The sequence below is a fragment of the Struthio camelus genome, chromosome 9 (assembly GCF_040807025.1).
Source record: "Struthio camelus isolate bStrCam1 chromosome 9, bStrCam1.hap1, whole genome shotgun sequence".
Classification (NCBI taxonomy): Eukaryota; Metazoa; Chordata; class Aves; order Struthioniformes; family Struthionidae; genus Struthio; species Struthio camelus.
The window spans coordinates 8,871,079-8,883,996 of NC_090950.1; the positions used below are offsets into that span (position 1 = coordinate 8,871,079).

At 48.2% G+C, this 12,918-nt stretch overlaps 1 protein-coding gene across 6 annotated transcripts in view; it reads left to right on the top strand.

The window, feature by feature from the left end:
• Nucleotides 1-12,918, top strand: part of ST6GAL1 (ST6 beta-galactoside alpha-2,6-sialyltransferase 1) — a 103,942-nt gene that overhangs the window by 54,042 nt on the left and 36,982 nt on the right. Inside the window, exon 2 of one of the 6 annotated variants that reach the window (XM_068954915.1) lies at nucleotides 4,887-4,956. The exons of the other annotated variants lie outside the window; for them this stretch is intronic. Coding sequence (XP_068811016.1) covers nucleotides 4,932-4,956 — 25 coding nt within the window. The 5' untranslated portion in view covers nucleotides 4,887-4,931. The remainder of the gene's footprint in view (nucleotides 1-4,886; nucleotides 4,957-12,918) is intronic. 6 annotated transcript variants of the gene reach the window in all.

Consider the following 12,918-nt stretch of genomic DNA (forward strand, 5'->3'; position numbering starts at 1 on the left):
CCAGGACAGATACTGTGTCTGCGAATTTACCGTTCATTTCCTGTTAATGGTTGTTCTTACAGTCTTGAAATTCACTTTCTACAAATGTTTATGCCAATAAAAGAGTGGAGCTTTCCTGGGGAGACAGTAAAAGAGTAACCAGTTACGCTTTAACAAATTCCTTCCAAAACTTGATGGAGTTTATAGAATCTGTGCAACCCTGCCTTATGCCTTTCTGGAAGAGAATCACTAGCAAGTTATATGCTGTAAGTCACTTTTAAAATACACTGCTGGGACAGGTATGCCCCCCAACAAAATTCCCCAAACAGGGCAGAATCTAGAGAGAAAAGGGAAGGATGAGAAAATTCATACCAGGCCAAATGAAATCCTTTTCTCTTCTTATGTATTTAGCTTTCTGGGGTTTTATTACCCAGCTTTTCACGATACTATGCTTCCATTGTTTTAAAGGGACCTTTTCCAGCTTCAAAGTAATTGTTTTGCTGGTATGCTCATGCACTAACTAAAGACCTTCTTACAAAATACTGACAGCCTGTCAGTATCGCTAAGGGGATGTTTGCAAATGTGTGAGGATTGTGTGAAGAAGGGAACTGAGAAGTAGATTTGGTGCGTTGCCCCAGGGCAAAGGTAATGGAAGTGGGCAGAGTTGCTTGGGATTTAGTGCAGCGCAGGAAGAAAACAGAATTTTCCCATTTTCGTACTCCCAGTCATTTTAGGGTTAAATGTGGCCAGTTGTGTTGTGGAAGGAATGGTCACGGTAGAAAACCAGAAAAGCACTGACTCATTGAAATAAAGAAACGAAAAGGGAAAAATGACCCAGTGCAGACAGTGGAGCAAAGAAAGAGGATGTATGCATTAAGGAGGGCTTCAGTGTTAGCGAAGAGAAGATCACTGCTGATCTGGAGAAGTCTTTTGGACCAAGGAACATAGGACGAAGCGCGAAGAAGACTGAGGATGAAATAGTCAAGGCAGCAGGTGCTTGAAGAGATCAGAAATGAAAAGTGGAATAGGCTGAAAACTACGGAGGCACGTAGCTTCAAAAGAGAGCCTCTTTAGGATTTTGGAGAGGATGGCATGCTTTTGGATGCTGGGAGGGAGAGCTGTTTTGGGTAAGAGAGGCTGTGGATAACCTGAGTGTAGTAAGGGAGAAGACAATGTGTGTACTAGAAAGGCACCAAGGACGGATGGTGGAAGGAAGGAAAGGAACATATAATAAAGATGATATCAGACAGAGTTCTTCATGGAGCACCAGTCCTGCTTGAGGAGAAGAGCCTGACCACGGAAAGAAATATGACGGAGAATGGAGCTGTCCTCAGGAATAAGAGGAACAAGGATATTCAGTGTAGGAAGGAGTGGCAAAGTAGATTTAAGATTGAAAAGGACTGTCCAGGATCAAGGAGCTAAGTGAAACAGAAGGGATTCAGGTTGAAGGAATTGGAACGGAGATAAAGCAAATAGTCCCAAGGATGTGTTTTGGTGTTAGGGAGAAAGGGGAGTTCAAGGAGGCAAAGAGGAGATTGACGGAGAGAAGTGTTATTTATGCCTGTGACTTGCAAAGGCTGATTTTTGAGAGATGTGGGAGCGGCAACCGGGAAAAGAAAGAGCAATGTTGGAAGAACGCTTTAACTCAAGAATGAATTGCATGATGAGTTAGTCAGACTTTCTGTTTATGATATAAGTTGGTGACTGTGAGGTCGTTGAGCAACTTTCTTGCTCTTCAAATTTAACTTAATGTGTGTTTAAAGAATAACTCCCTGAAACACACAATGAATAGTTCACCTATGGATTGAAAAGCCTGAAAATGTAGCTGGCACTTGGCTTTGAGTAATGGCCCGATGTGTTCTGTTTATGGACCTTTGTGGTGTTGACTGTGCCGAGCCTCGCTGCAAGACTGGGCTTTGTACCCAGGGGGGCGGGGAGGGGGGGCCTGAAAAGTGGGATGAGTCCTAGGGGGAAGGCAGATGGGAGAGATGCAAGGAAGGAATCTCATTTTCTTTAGATTTATCTGCTAATTTTCATAGCAGTCCCTACATGCTCTCTTCTATTTAGTTCTTTTACCGTCTGGCATGGGTGGGGCCTGGGAACATTTCAGGTATTTTGGACGGGGCTCAGGAGTTTCAAATGTGGTTAGGAGCGCCTTTTTAAAAACAGTCAGAACTACTGCAAAACTGCACTTGAGGTAAAAGTCGAGTTCATTTAGAAGCGAGACACAGCTTCTTTCTGTCTTTCCCCTCTCAATTTTGGATGCTGCTTCTCTTTCCGTTTTTGCTGTGGGTAAGTAAGGGTGATACGGGGGTCCTGTGACTCTGCTCGTGCTGTGATTGCCATCTCTGGCAACCAGGGAGAAATCCCAAGAACAGCTTCTCGTGACTCTCTCTCTGGCAGGTTTGTAGTTCAAAATTCACATGTGTAACCATGCAATTTGAGTCACTCGCCTGTGATTCTGGCTGAACCCTGGGGAAAGGCTCCTGACTGGGGTTTTAGAGAGATGAGTTCAGTTTTGTGCTTTGTTGTAGTCGCTAGGTTAATCGCTCTGAAAGACGCCAGTGTTGTCTATCTGAAAGTGAGTGGTGTTTTGCAGTGAAATGTATGCTTTAAGGTTGGAAAATTCTCCTCATTATTATGGTAATGTAATCAGATAAATATTTTATTAGATATTTATGGGCATTTAATTAGATGGATAATCCCTATAGTTACAATCTAAGGAGGAAAAATTCAGAAAAAGCAACTAATTTAATTAAAAACTTGAAGTCAGAAAGCTGCGTTAAGCCTCAGTGCGGACACTCTTGATTTAATTTAGGTTAATTCATGCTGGAAGACCGTCTGCTGCAGTCCAAAGTCCTCACGCTTCCCCTGTCCCCTTCTTGATCACTGCACCTCTGTCACTTGTGGATCCCCTGTGGTTGCTTTAACTCACTAACCCGGAAGAAACCCCCCCGCCCCCCCGGGGTGTGACGAACCCTATCCGTGGCTCAAAATAAGCAGCGTGAGCGTGCAGCGGCCACGAGCGCGTGGCGTTGTCAGCGCCTGCGTCCCGAGGACTGCGGCGTGCGTGCTCGTTCCCGCGCGTGGTGTCTCCAGTCAGATGGTGCTCAGAAGGTTCGGCGTGGACGTGGTTGCTGTAGGAGAGCTTCGCTCACCGTTTCTACCCTAAACTCCGCTGCCTGAATTTCACTAACGACAGGCTGATGCTCTTGGCAGGGGTTTCATCGCTGCCTTTTTCCGTGGCTGGCTCGTTTTAATGGAATAAAAACATTCAGGTTGTGCAAGGAGGTAATTGTGTTCTGCTTCTGCCAGTCTGAGCATACCCCACAGGCCATTGCATGTTTGAATACTGTGTGTCATAATCTTGCAATTATTTTTAAGTGTTTCTTAGATCAGCAGCCTGAAGAGCATCTTGCAGGCATGCCCAGAACACCAAGTCTGTACACCTTTTCTCTTTGCCCTAGCGCCAGCCTAATCATATGCTCCAAGAAACCTTTTCCCCTTGCCAGTGTTGCTGCTCTTAGCCTTTTGCCCCACATACTTAAAAAATTTCTTGTTCTTTTTTTTTTTTCTTTTAAACGGGTCCCAAATTTTGGTGTGTTGGAGCCCCCGCGACTCCTATCAGAACATAATGTGGTCTGCTCCTAAGCAGCTGTCTCCTAAAGAGCTCGCTCACCTTTGGGTCTCTCTGAGCCTACACTCGTCTTTTGCCTTTCTCTCTTAGATTCCATGAAAACAAATTATAGAATTAAAAAAGGGCATGTCTAGGCCCATTCTGCTTCTCTTCTCTGCAGTTACACTACTTTCTTTTTCCCAAAACTGAATTTAGCTATTACTGTTATAAGTAATCTTAATGAACTTTTTATAGGCGGTTACCTTAAGATTATTAGGTATGCGTTTGTGCCAAAAGATGGGTGTTCCAGTACATACGTATTTCTCTCTTCCCCCAGAAGAGTCCCTTCTGGGTAAAAGGAATCGGCTTGGCCACAATGTGTGCAGATAATCTTTCTTTCTGGCCTTGATGCAGCTCCTGCCTGAAGCACGGGTGCCGTGGGAGCTGTTGCGTGGACCAGCTGCGCGTCCACGTTGCTGCTCTATTGCGTCCCGCTGGGAGCCTCCTCTCCTGGAGCGCTTGAACTTGCCTTCCAAACAGAGAAGTTTCTAGTCCTGCTAATAGGAAGGTGGTGACAATACTGGGAGATTTCTTAGCTGCAACAGCGTTGGGTTATGCCAACTGAGGCATGCATTTCCCCTGGCTTGCGGCGAGGATAGTAATCAGTAGTGAGCAGCGGGATCCCAGCCCTTGCGGGGTGTTCCCGGCTAGCGGAGGCTAAGGTCTCGCAGTCCCAGGTGCGCGAGGCAGCGATCACGTCATCCCCAAATTCCTGCCCACGGCACTGCCTTAGTGCCTGTGCCTCTCTCTGCTTTCTTGGCCTCTAAGCCTCTTCTCTGCTCCACCCGGAAGGAGGATCCTGCCAGTTCTGTGTTTTATCCGCAGCTTGCAGCCTAGGGAGTCTCGGGTGTGGGTTGGCCTGCTGTGCACAGGCTGGTTTCCTTAAAAGTGACGTGTTGTCGGGCTTGCTGCTGGTTCAGCGCAAGCTGGGTGAATGCTTCCTCTTCCGTTCATTCGTATTCAGGGAGTGGCATCTGAATTTCTCCATCTTCTGCAATGCTATTGAATTTGTCCAGTGTTTGCAAAGACCTGTTTCTCTCAAGTGGAGACTGTTTTTCTGTCCTGGTGTAAGCTGCCCAGAGGAGGGAATGCAGCTGGCACAAATCGCAGCAGTCTGCGGTAGTCCTAGGCATGTCCTAAAAGTTGCTTTAATAAAAAGAAAAGGGGTCTTTAATGAAAGTGAAAGAGCTTTAGTAATTTGCCTTGACGCTTCTGCTTTCTGCTCCTCTAGTTTCAGCAGTGGTTGGTATCCCAAGTCTCTTTCTCGTGCAGGCTCATGAAGAGATGGAGTTGCGGTAAAGGTGAGTCATGGCCTCTTGAGCTGAGGGCATCAAAGCCAAGCCAAGTCACGTCCCGCGAAAGTAACGTGTGCGCGTGTGTTGTGTGGTTTGTTTTTTTGTTTGTTTTGTTTTTTAATCTGTTTTGTAGCAGAGGTGGTATCCTAATAGTATCAGACCCTTCAAAAACTTAAATACAAGCGTAGCAGTTTACCTGGTATTAATGGGAGGCTTACCGAGTAGTACTGTGTCCTTGTGGAATTGTTAAGCTCTCAGACATGGGCTTTAATAGCACAGGAGAAGGGCTCTAAAATCAGACACTCGGAATGCAGGACAGACTAGTATTTAAGTAATTTACATAGCCCAAATTTGTTTTTAAATGTGTGCTACGGATTCTGATTACATGATTTTACAGCTTTCTCCCAGCTTGTCAGTGCCTTTGCTCATTACACAAAATGAGCAGGTATTTGTGTGTTTGTTTTTTTTTTTTCCTTGCCGCTCTGAGACGTTGCGCGCTCTCTGCACTTAAACCCTGGCCCAAGAAACAAACCTAAGCTCTCCAGTAGGCTTCTCTGAGGTGCCGCCTGTGAGCGTCTGCATACCTGCATTTGTAATGCATTGACAGAAAAGCATCTTGGTACAGGTGAAGACCTGCGGCATGCAGTACCCAGATGATTTGGGGTCTTCTGGGAGATTGTCGGGACCTCACTCGTCTAAATGCGTAATGCTTAATAATTTCTGACTTCCGTGGAACTCAGTTTTGGTGCTGAGCACTCAGCCCTTGTGCAGATTGGCTCATGGATCTGATCTTGTGCAAGAGTCTGACAATAAGGGATATGAAAAGTTTTTTTTTTTTTTTTTAAAGATGTTTGGCATCACAACAGTTCTAGCAGAGGTGGGACAGGAATCACTTCTCTCTGGCAGCTTTAATTTGCCTTTGCCATGACACCTTATTTGGCCTTTATGCCTTATTTACTACACACTTCAGTGAAAAAACAGGAAGAAGCTTGCTTCAGTGTTCTCATTTAGAGAGAACTTCTGTTTCATGAAGGAAATGTCCTGTGGCAAAATGAGGCACGGGATTATAATGTTTATCAGAGTTTTGGGGGAGAGGAGGAAGCTATTCTGTCAGCTGTCAGGCTCTGAAGTCCACCATGCGATTTCTGCCACTTCAGTGATCCGTGGGCAGTAGCAGTGAAACACTGATCCTTTGTATGGACCGTCAGTGGGGAGAATAAGCTGGTCTGAAGCTCCTCAGCACCTCGTTCTGGTTCCTAGCAGAACCATCTTCTGGCCTCCATGTCCTACTGTTCTGGCTCAGGTAGTCCTATCTTACCCAGACATCTTCATTCCTCACATCTCCTCTGATGGACCTGGCAATCTCTGTTCCTGTTGCGTTTGCCTCCCCCTAACCTCGAGTCCCGGTTTCACTTCTTTCCCTGTTGTTCCCTTTGCTCTGCTGTCCTGCCTACCTGCTGCTTGGCTTCTTTCCTTCTATGCTTGAATCAGAAAGGCTGACAGAGGGAAGTAAATGAGACTGCGGACAATTCTGTAACTTCTGATCCTCACGTGGTGCTTGCAGTCTGTGCTGCAGTTGCAGGGACAGTTTTGCTCGGTTCTGGGATAACGAAATGGTGACCAGCGGGTGCAGCTGCCCTTGAGCTGCAGTCCAGTGGTTACCGGCTCTGTGTTCCTTCCTACACAGCGGATGGTCCGAGGTACCATGATGGATTTGTTAACCCACCATGTGAGTTTTGGGTCTTCAGCTGATGACAAAATAATCCTCATGATGAGGGGGTGTATGTATATATATATATATTCATTTGACCAAGTCTCTTTGGTTTGAAGTGATTCCAACTCCTGGAGCTATGAATATGAATATACCTACATATATACCAGTATGTTCCCCGTGATACAAGGATTCTTGCAGGCCGTTTTCCTGCTATATGCCAGTGCGGATTATCCCTGTGATCAGTTGTACCCAAACTGCCCTGTGGGCACTCAGTTAGGACAGTGAGGAGTGTGCTCTGAAACCATGGAGCAGAAGTGGGCCTTCCCTCTCCCTTGTCCGTGTCGTTCTTGGTTGTGTCCACACGTGCCTCTTGGGCCTTGTGTCTGTCTGTGATAAGTGTCAGACCACGTACCAGCCGTAGGCTGGCAGCATGCAAGCTGCTGCGTGAGCTGAGCTGAGTCATTATGAGCTTGGGAAGTGCTTTCTACTGAGCCTCGTGTGAACAGCTTTTACTGAGACGCTAGCCGCAACCACAGGATAGTTTTAAAAGATGTTCAGAGCACGTCTCTTTGTCCTCTCGGTTTTCCTTGTGCTCATCTCACAAATGTTAGCATGACTCCAGGCTAATTGCATTATGTTTGCAGTCTTAGAAAGAGTCCGACTCCTGTGGCTTATTCTCCCTGACCTGAGCAGACCCGATGCCTGCTAAAAAGGAGAATTGAGAGTGTGGGCAGCAAGGCTGTTAAAAGTAAGTGAAGATAACGCATCCATTTGAGGACATTCCTCTCTGCACAGTATGTATAGCTGTGCTTGCTGTTTCCTGGAAAAACTTCTCTTGGTTGTCGTATGCAGGTGCTGCATTTTTATTGATGATGTAGATGCGTTGGGAATTCATCCTGAATGGGTAATTGATAGCTGAAGCTGGGCAAATTCTAAGCATTGACCAAAGAAACGATCGCTTACTGAGAGTATTTGGGTTTTTAGGGGAAAACGCATAGTTTAAAACAAGCCTGCTAATCTGGGAATGACATTTCTGCTCCGTTCTTTATTCTGACTTGAGGCAAATCACCTAGCTTCTTCGTGCTTTTCCATAAAATGGAGACAGCTCTTCTGTCTCACTGGGGCCCTGTGAATTACTACGAGATTCTGTGGTCTTTTGAAACCAGAAGCGTGTCTTCCGAGAAACAGACTATTTAATTCCTCCCCTTTGGGGTTTGCCTGGGGCACTCCAGCATGTGTTACTTTGCCAGCTGCTGTGCCAATGTCGGGTCCAAACAAAGATCGCTTTGTTGGAAACGGGGACTGTGTGGATCCCCTTTAGCTCTGGTGATGCCACCTTTCATGGCACCTGTCTCACCAGGCCTGGAAAGGGCAGGAACCTGGAAAGGTGTGAACTTTGCACTTGGGGGAAAAAAAGGAGAGCGCCGTTCTTTAGTGGTGCAAGTTGTAATTGCTGAGCAAAGGAAGGACTAAGTTGAATGCAAAAAGAAGCATAGCATGGTGCTTTAGAGGTTTATCTTCCCTCTTACAGAAGCATTAACTCCAGGTGCAATTTGTGTATTTTCACCGACTCCCTCACTTCACTGTGGTTGGTGACGTCTCCTGCCTCCTTCTTACACCAGAGGTTTTGCAGTGCTAGTCACCAGTTGCTCATTCTTTCCCTTCCAAGCCCCGCAGGCTCTTTCCCGTTGCCTGTGATGGACTTGCTGACCTGGTGAAGCAGATGACTTTCTGTGATGTCTCAGTTCAGTCTTCAAGTCTAAGCATAAACGAGAGTAAAGGATTTGAGATCCCAGCAGACCAAATTCTGTCCTAACAGCTGGCGGTTGAATATTTTCTGGTTTCTGCTCTCTGGCAGGAGACCATGTAGCTCGAACGACTGTGTTGATATTAATATCCTCTTAGCCAATCTCCCTCCTCTGTGCTAGCTGCTGGAAAGAGAGAGTGGCTGGTGTGTTTGGCCTGGAGGCGTTCTTGGATGGTGCGCTGTTTTTCTGGTAATGGTTTAATGATTTTCTATTTAACTATAATTAACCTGACAGGCAAGGTTTTGATTATTATGTTTTAGAAGAATTGTGGTGGCAAGGGCTTCTAATTTTTGGATGAATCAGCGTTAACAGTTAAGCAATGAACAAGTATTTCCTCCTCCAGAACGCAGAGCAGAAGGCTTGCTCCTGTCAGAGGAGCACTTGTTCATGTTGCAGCTGGGCAAGTTGGGGAAGACAGTCTTTCACCTGTAGAAAGAAGTTAAACTCTTCCTGCTGTTTTGGATTTCTGCTGGCTGCCAGTAGGAGGGATGCTGCAATGGAAAGAGGAGGCTTTTGCTGTTTACTCTCCCTCCTCTTGTTCCGATTATCAGTAATTGCTGTGACTACTGTTGAAGCCTGAAGGTTTGTAGGATGTTAGCTAACTTCCTCCAAGCAGATAAACTCACCTGAGCAGGTACTAGACCGTCAGCATCCTCCAGCATCTTTCAATATAGACCCTCTGTCTGAGGAGGGAGGAAGAATTAGCAAGCGTTTAAACTTAAATGCTAAACTTAAACTTTCTGGATTATGTCAGCATCTGGCTAAACAATACCTAAGGGAAACCAGGATAGTGCCTGTGCCTCTACTGAATGAACATGCAGCTCACCTTCCTAGTGTGCCAGCCGTGGGTCTGCAGGGGTAAACTCCAGGTGGATTTCTGGGAGCTTTAGCTCTGGTTGGGTGCTCTCAGACGCCTTTCGTCCCCTGCGAAGCCTTGGCCTCCACGGGAGGCTCTGCCGTGGGGCTGGGGGGCTCCGGTACAGGCGGTGCAGAGATGGGCGCTGTGCGAGCTGGGTCTGGCCGGCCCTCCCCTCCCCTGCGGTGGGTGGATCCTAGCAATGGTTTTAAAATTATCCAGGACAAAATGGTGCTGTCCTACCTCCAAGCTGTTTGTAGGACCTCCTAGTGCTTAGGGAGGATGGATTTCTTGTCTTGTTTTCTGCCTTAGTAAAGTACTAGTAATTCGTCAGGCAGCTGACGTCAGTCTGGGCCACCGTTTTAGCTTGTCCTTCCCCCCCCCCCCCCCAATCTCCTACTCAATGTTAAAAGAGAACGGGCTAGTTCGTTTTCCTTCTCTTTCAAGTTAAACCCTCTTGTTTCTTCCCGTCCCGTTCCCCTGTTGAGGAGCTGTACCGCAGCTAGTCCTGTCTTGCGATCTTTGGCTGAGATGTCCAGCGTTAAACCACGCAGAGGTGATGTGCTGTTTTTGTTAGGGGAACAGAGTTAACCCTGTCGTGCCAGCTGCATTCCCTTTGGCTCCATGCGTCCTGTTACAAAGAGCTGTGTATTTCCAGCATAAAGCAATACTGTGTTGTGTTAAACCAGTGCTGTGCTGTGGTGCTCCACCCTGCTGACCTTGCAGGCTTGGGTTCCTGAAGACTAGGGAGTCACAGGGAACGTGGTGTGAAAGACACTCGTTATTTTAGAGGAGGAAAATGTGCCGCTTTGTGGAAGCGGGTCAGGCTGCTGGGAGTCTTCTGCACACCTCTGAGCTCTGGCTTGGAGAGTGCCGGCCTCGCTTCGACCCGGGAACGTGCTGCACTTGACCGCAGCTTTGGTCCTGTTTTAGCTTTGGTCCCGTGGTGGTTGTTTTGTTTTTTAATAAGTTCTCTAAAGCAGAATAAAAAGAGCAACTGCATGAGTTGCCTGTTTCGAGCAGCTGCAGGCTGAAACGGGGAGAGAGACGACTGTGCTTCAGCCTGCAATCGCTTTGCACGGGAAGGACTCGAGGTTTTCCTGCCCTGCCGGGGGGAGCAGGAGGAGAGCTGCTTCGCAAGAGGCTGCTGTAAGGAAACAGCTTGACTGCAGAAGGCCTTCTGCTCAGAAAAGCGGGAAGAGGCTTTGGCGAGCCTCACAGAAGTGAGGCCCTTCCTTGCTGAGGCTCGGTAGGTGGTGGTTTCCTAACGTTAGCTATCTTGTTAACAGCCTGGGCTGTGTCTTACCAGGTAGATCTGTGGCCTTTTCCCTAAGAGGTGGCAAAGGAGAGGAAAAGGCTTCTGAACCCCTTAATGGACTCCAGGTTAATTAGGCTTCCTCCCCCCCCCCCCCCCCCGCCCCAGCTCCTGACAGTCAAAACTGTTGTCTGTTTGTTTGTTCCAGACTGTTTTACTGACTTTAGCACGGGGGGGGGGGGGGGGGGGTGTCAGTGCTTTTTGGCTTGTCCCCTCTTGCATCAGCAGTGCTGTGTTGATGAATTGGCCCAGTCGTTCTCGTGCTGGCGCCTCGCAAGACAAGCGATGAGGATTCGAGCTCTCCTGCGGCTCGCAGCCCCTGGCAGCCGGTTCAGGCGCTGCGCTCCTGCCTCCGTGCGCCCGCGAGCGCGCGGCTGGGAAGGACCAGGCTGCCAGCGGCGTGCCTGAGCTGAGCGGGCAGCCGTGGCGCCTTTACCGTCAGCGCAGAGCTAACGAACTGGAGCAGCGAAAGTGGTGGAGAAGTCAGTGGGGGGTGGCTTTAGAGCCAGGTGCATCTCTTTTGCTACCTGGGCAAAAATGGGCTTGAAGACATCACTGGAAGAGGCAGGAGCCAATCCAGCAGCGCAGCGTGTGCGTTGTTGCACTGGTGCACCGCGAGACGGGTCTGACTCTGGGTCCTGCAGGGCTTGGGCTTGTAGGTCCTGGCGCTGCATCTTCTCTCGAGACTGATGAGATTGGTTTCTTTCCCGTTACCGTTCCCATGATATCCTTCCCCAGGGTCTCTGTTGCGTTAAGCGCGTGCCCACTTGTTCCTCTCACCTCCTGGAGATGTGGCACATACCTCTGCCAGCTCTGTGCCCTGTGAGCCGGGTGGAGAAGGGAGGTGGCTCAGCAGCTCCGCCGGTTGGAGGCCCGGCCGGAGCGCTTCCCTCTTCCAGCCTGCAGCTGCCGGGGATCCACGCGTGTGCGTTTGGTTGCACACCAGAAGCTGTGCGCCTGTGTCTTTGAAGGCCTCTCCTAGTTTGCTGTTCAGTCACGTATAAAGGAAGGTTCAAACAAGCAGGGGAGGGAGGGAGGGGAGGAAGCAGATGTGGAACATCGTACATCTTAAAAAATAACGTCCCTGGCCATGTGCTGCTGGGACGCATCTGTCTCGCTGCATGGTCAGTTGACCTGTGTGCAGGTCTCACTCCATTTTTCTGTGGCCCTCCCCTCTGTTTCTTCTTCAGTTCATTTCTTTCGCTTAAAGGTGCCTTTACTTAGTGGCCACACAACCTTATGCGAATACAGCCTGTAGCAAGGCGATCCTGATGATCTGCTGAGGTTGCTGGCTGGGGATTTCCTAGCATGGCATATAAACACGTTAGGGCTCAGACTCGCGATTACTCATGCAACGTTCCCATGCTACAATAAAATTCTCCCTGTGGGCTGCTTCTCCGAATTGCCTCACCCAAGGGTGACTTGCTGCAATTATTTGCTCCGATGCCTTAGGTGGATCGCAAAGGTGCAGCAAGCCAAGGATACCGCTGTTGGTCCGAAGAAGCATTGCTTTCCTTCCTCGCTGCGATGGCGTGGGGTCCTCAGACGTGGCCAGAGTTGGCAGTAGCATTTGAGATATCATCATATTAGGACCTTAACTTGTGAGCGCTTTGATTCCCTGCCCCGGGGGGCAGAAAGCTGAGCTGCTAGATGCCATCGGTCAAACGTATGCCAGGTCATGCACGTAAACTGGAAACTTGACCAGGGCAGGATAGTTATAGGAGGAAGCATTTTTAGAGCAGGCTGTATGCACTCGCTTGCTAAAATAGTCTTGTGATTAATATCTTGTTTAAGAGGATTTTAGGACATGTGCTACAGCTGGACTGTGTTTCTTGCAGAAGTAGGAGAGAGGTTAGAAATAAGCTCTGCCAGGCTCTCCTGTGCTTTCCAGCAAGGGGCACTGTGCAAGTGCAGGGCATCGCTGCTCTGTGGCACCTGTATATGCAGTAGGTTTTGCTGTTAGTGGTTCAGAAGGTCAGCGGTCCATGGTATGTGCTTCGCCTCTGTCGTTTACGTAGGCTGCATCCCGGAGACATCCTTAGAACTGAATTTCTGAGGCTTTAAGGCTAATTTTGATTGTTCTGAGCTATAGTCTTGGGCATTAACATCTTTTTTTCTCTGGCCTTGGGTCCTGATTTTAGACTCTTGGGAAGTCCCAAGTCCAGTAGCTCCTGATTAGTCTATCTGACTACTGTGGCTGTGTAATATCTTCCTCTTAATTTCTTTCCTAGGCCAGAGAACTCGATTAAAAGTGAGCTGGGGGCATGATGAATTG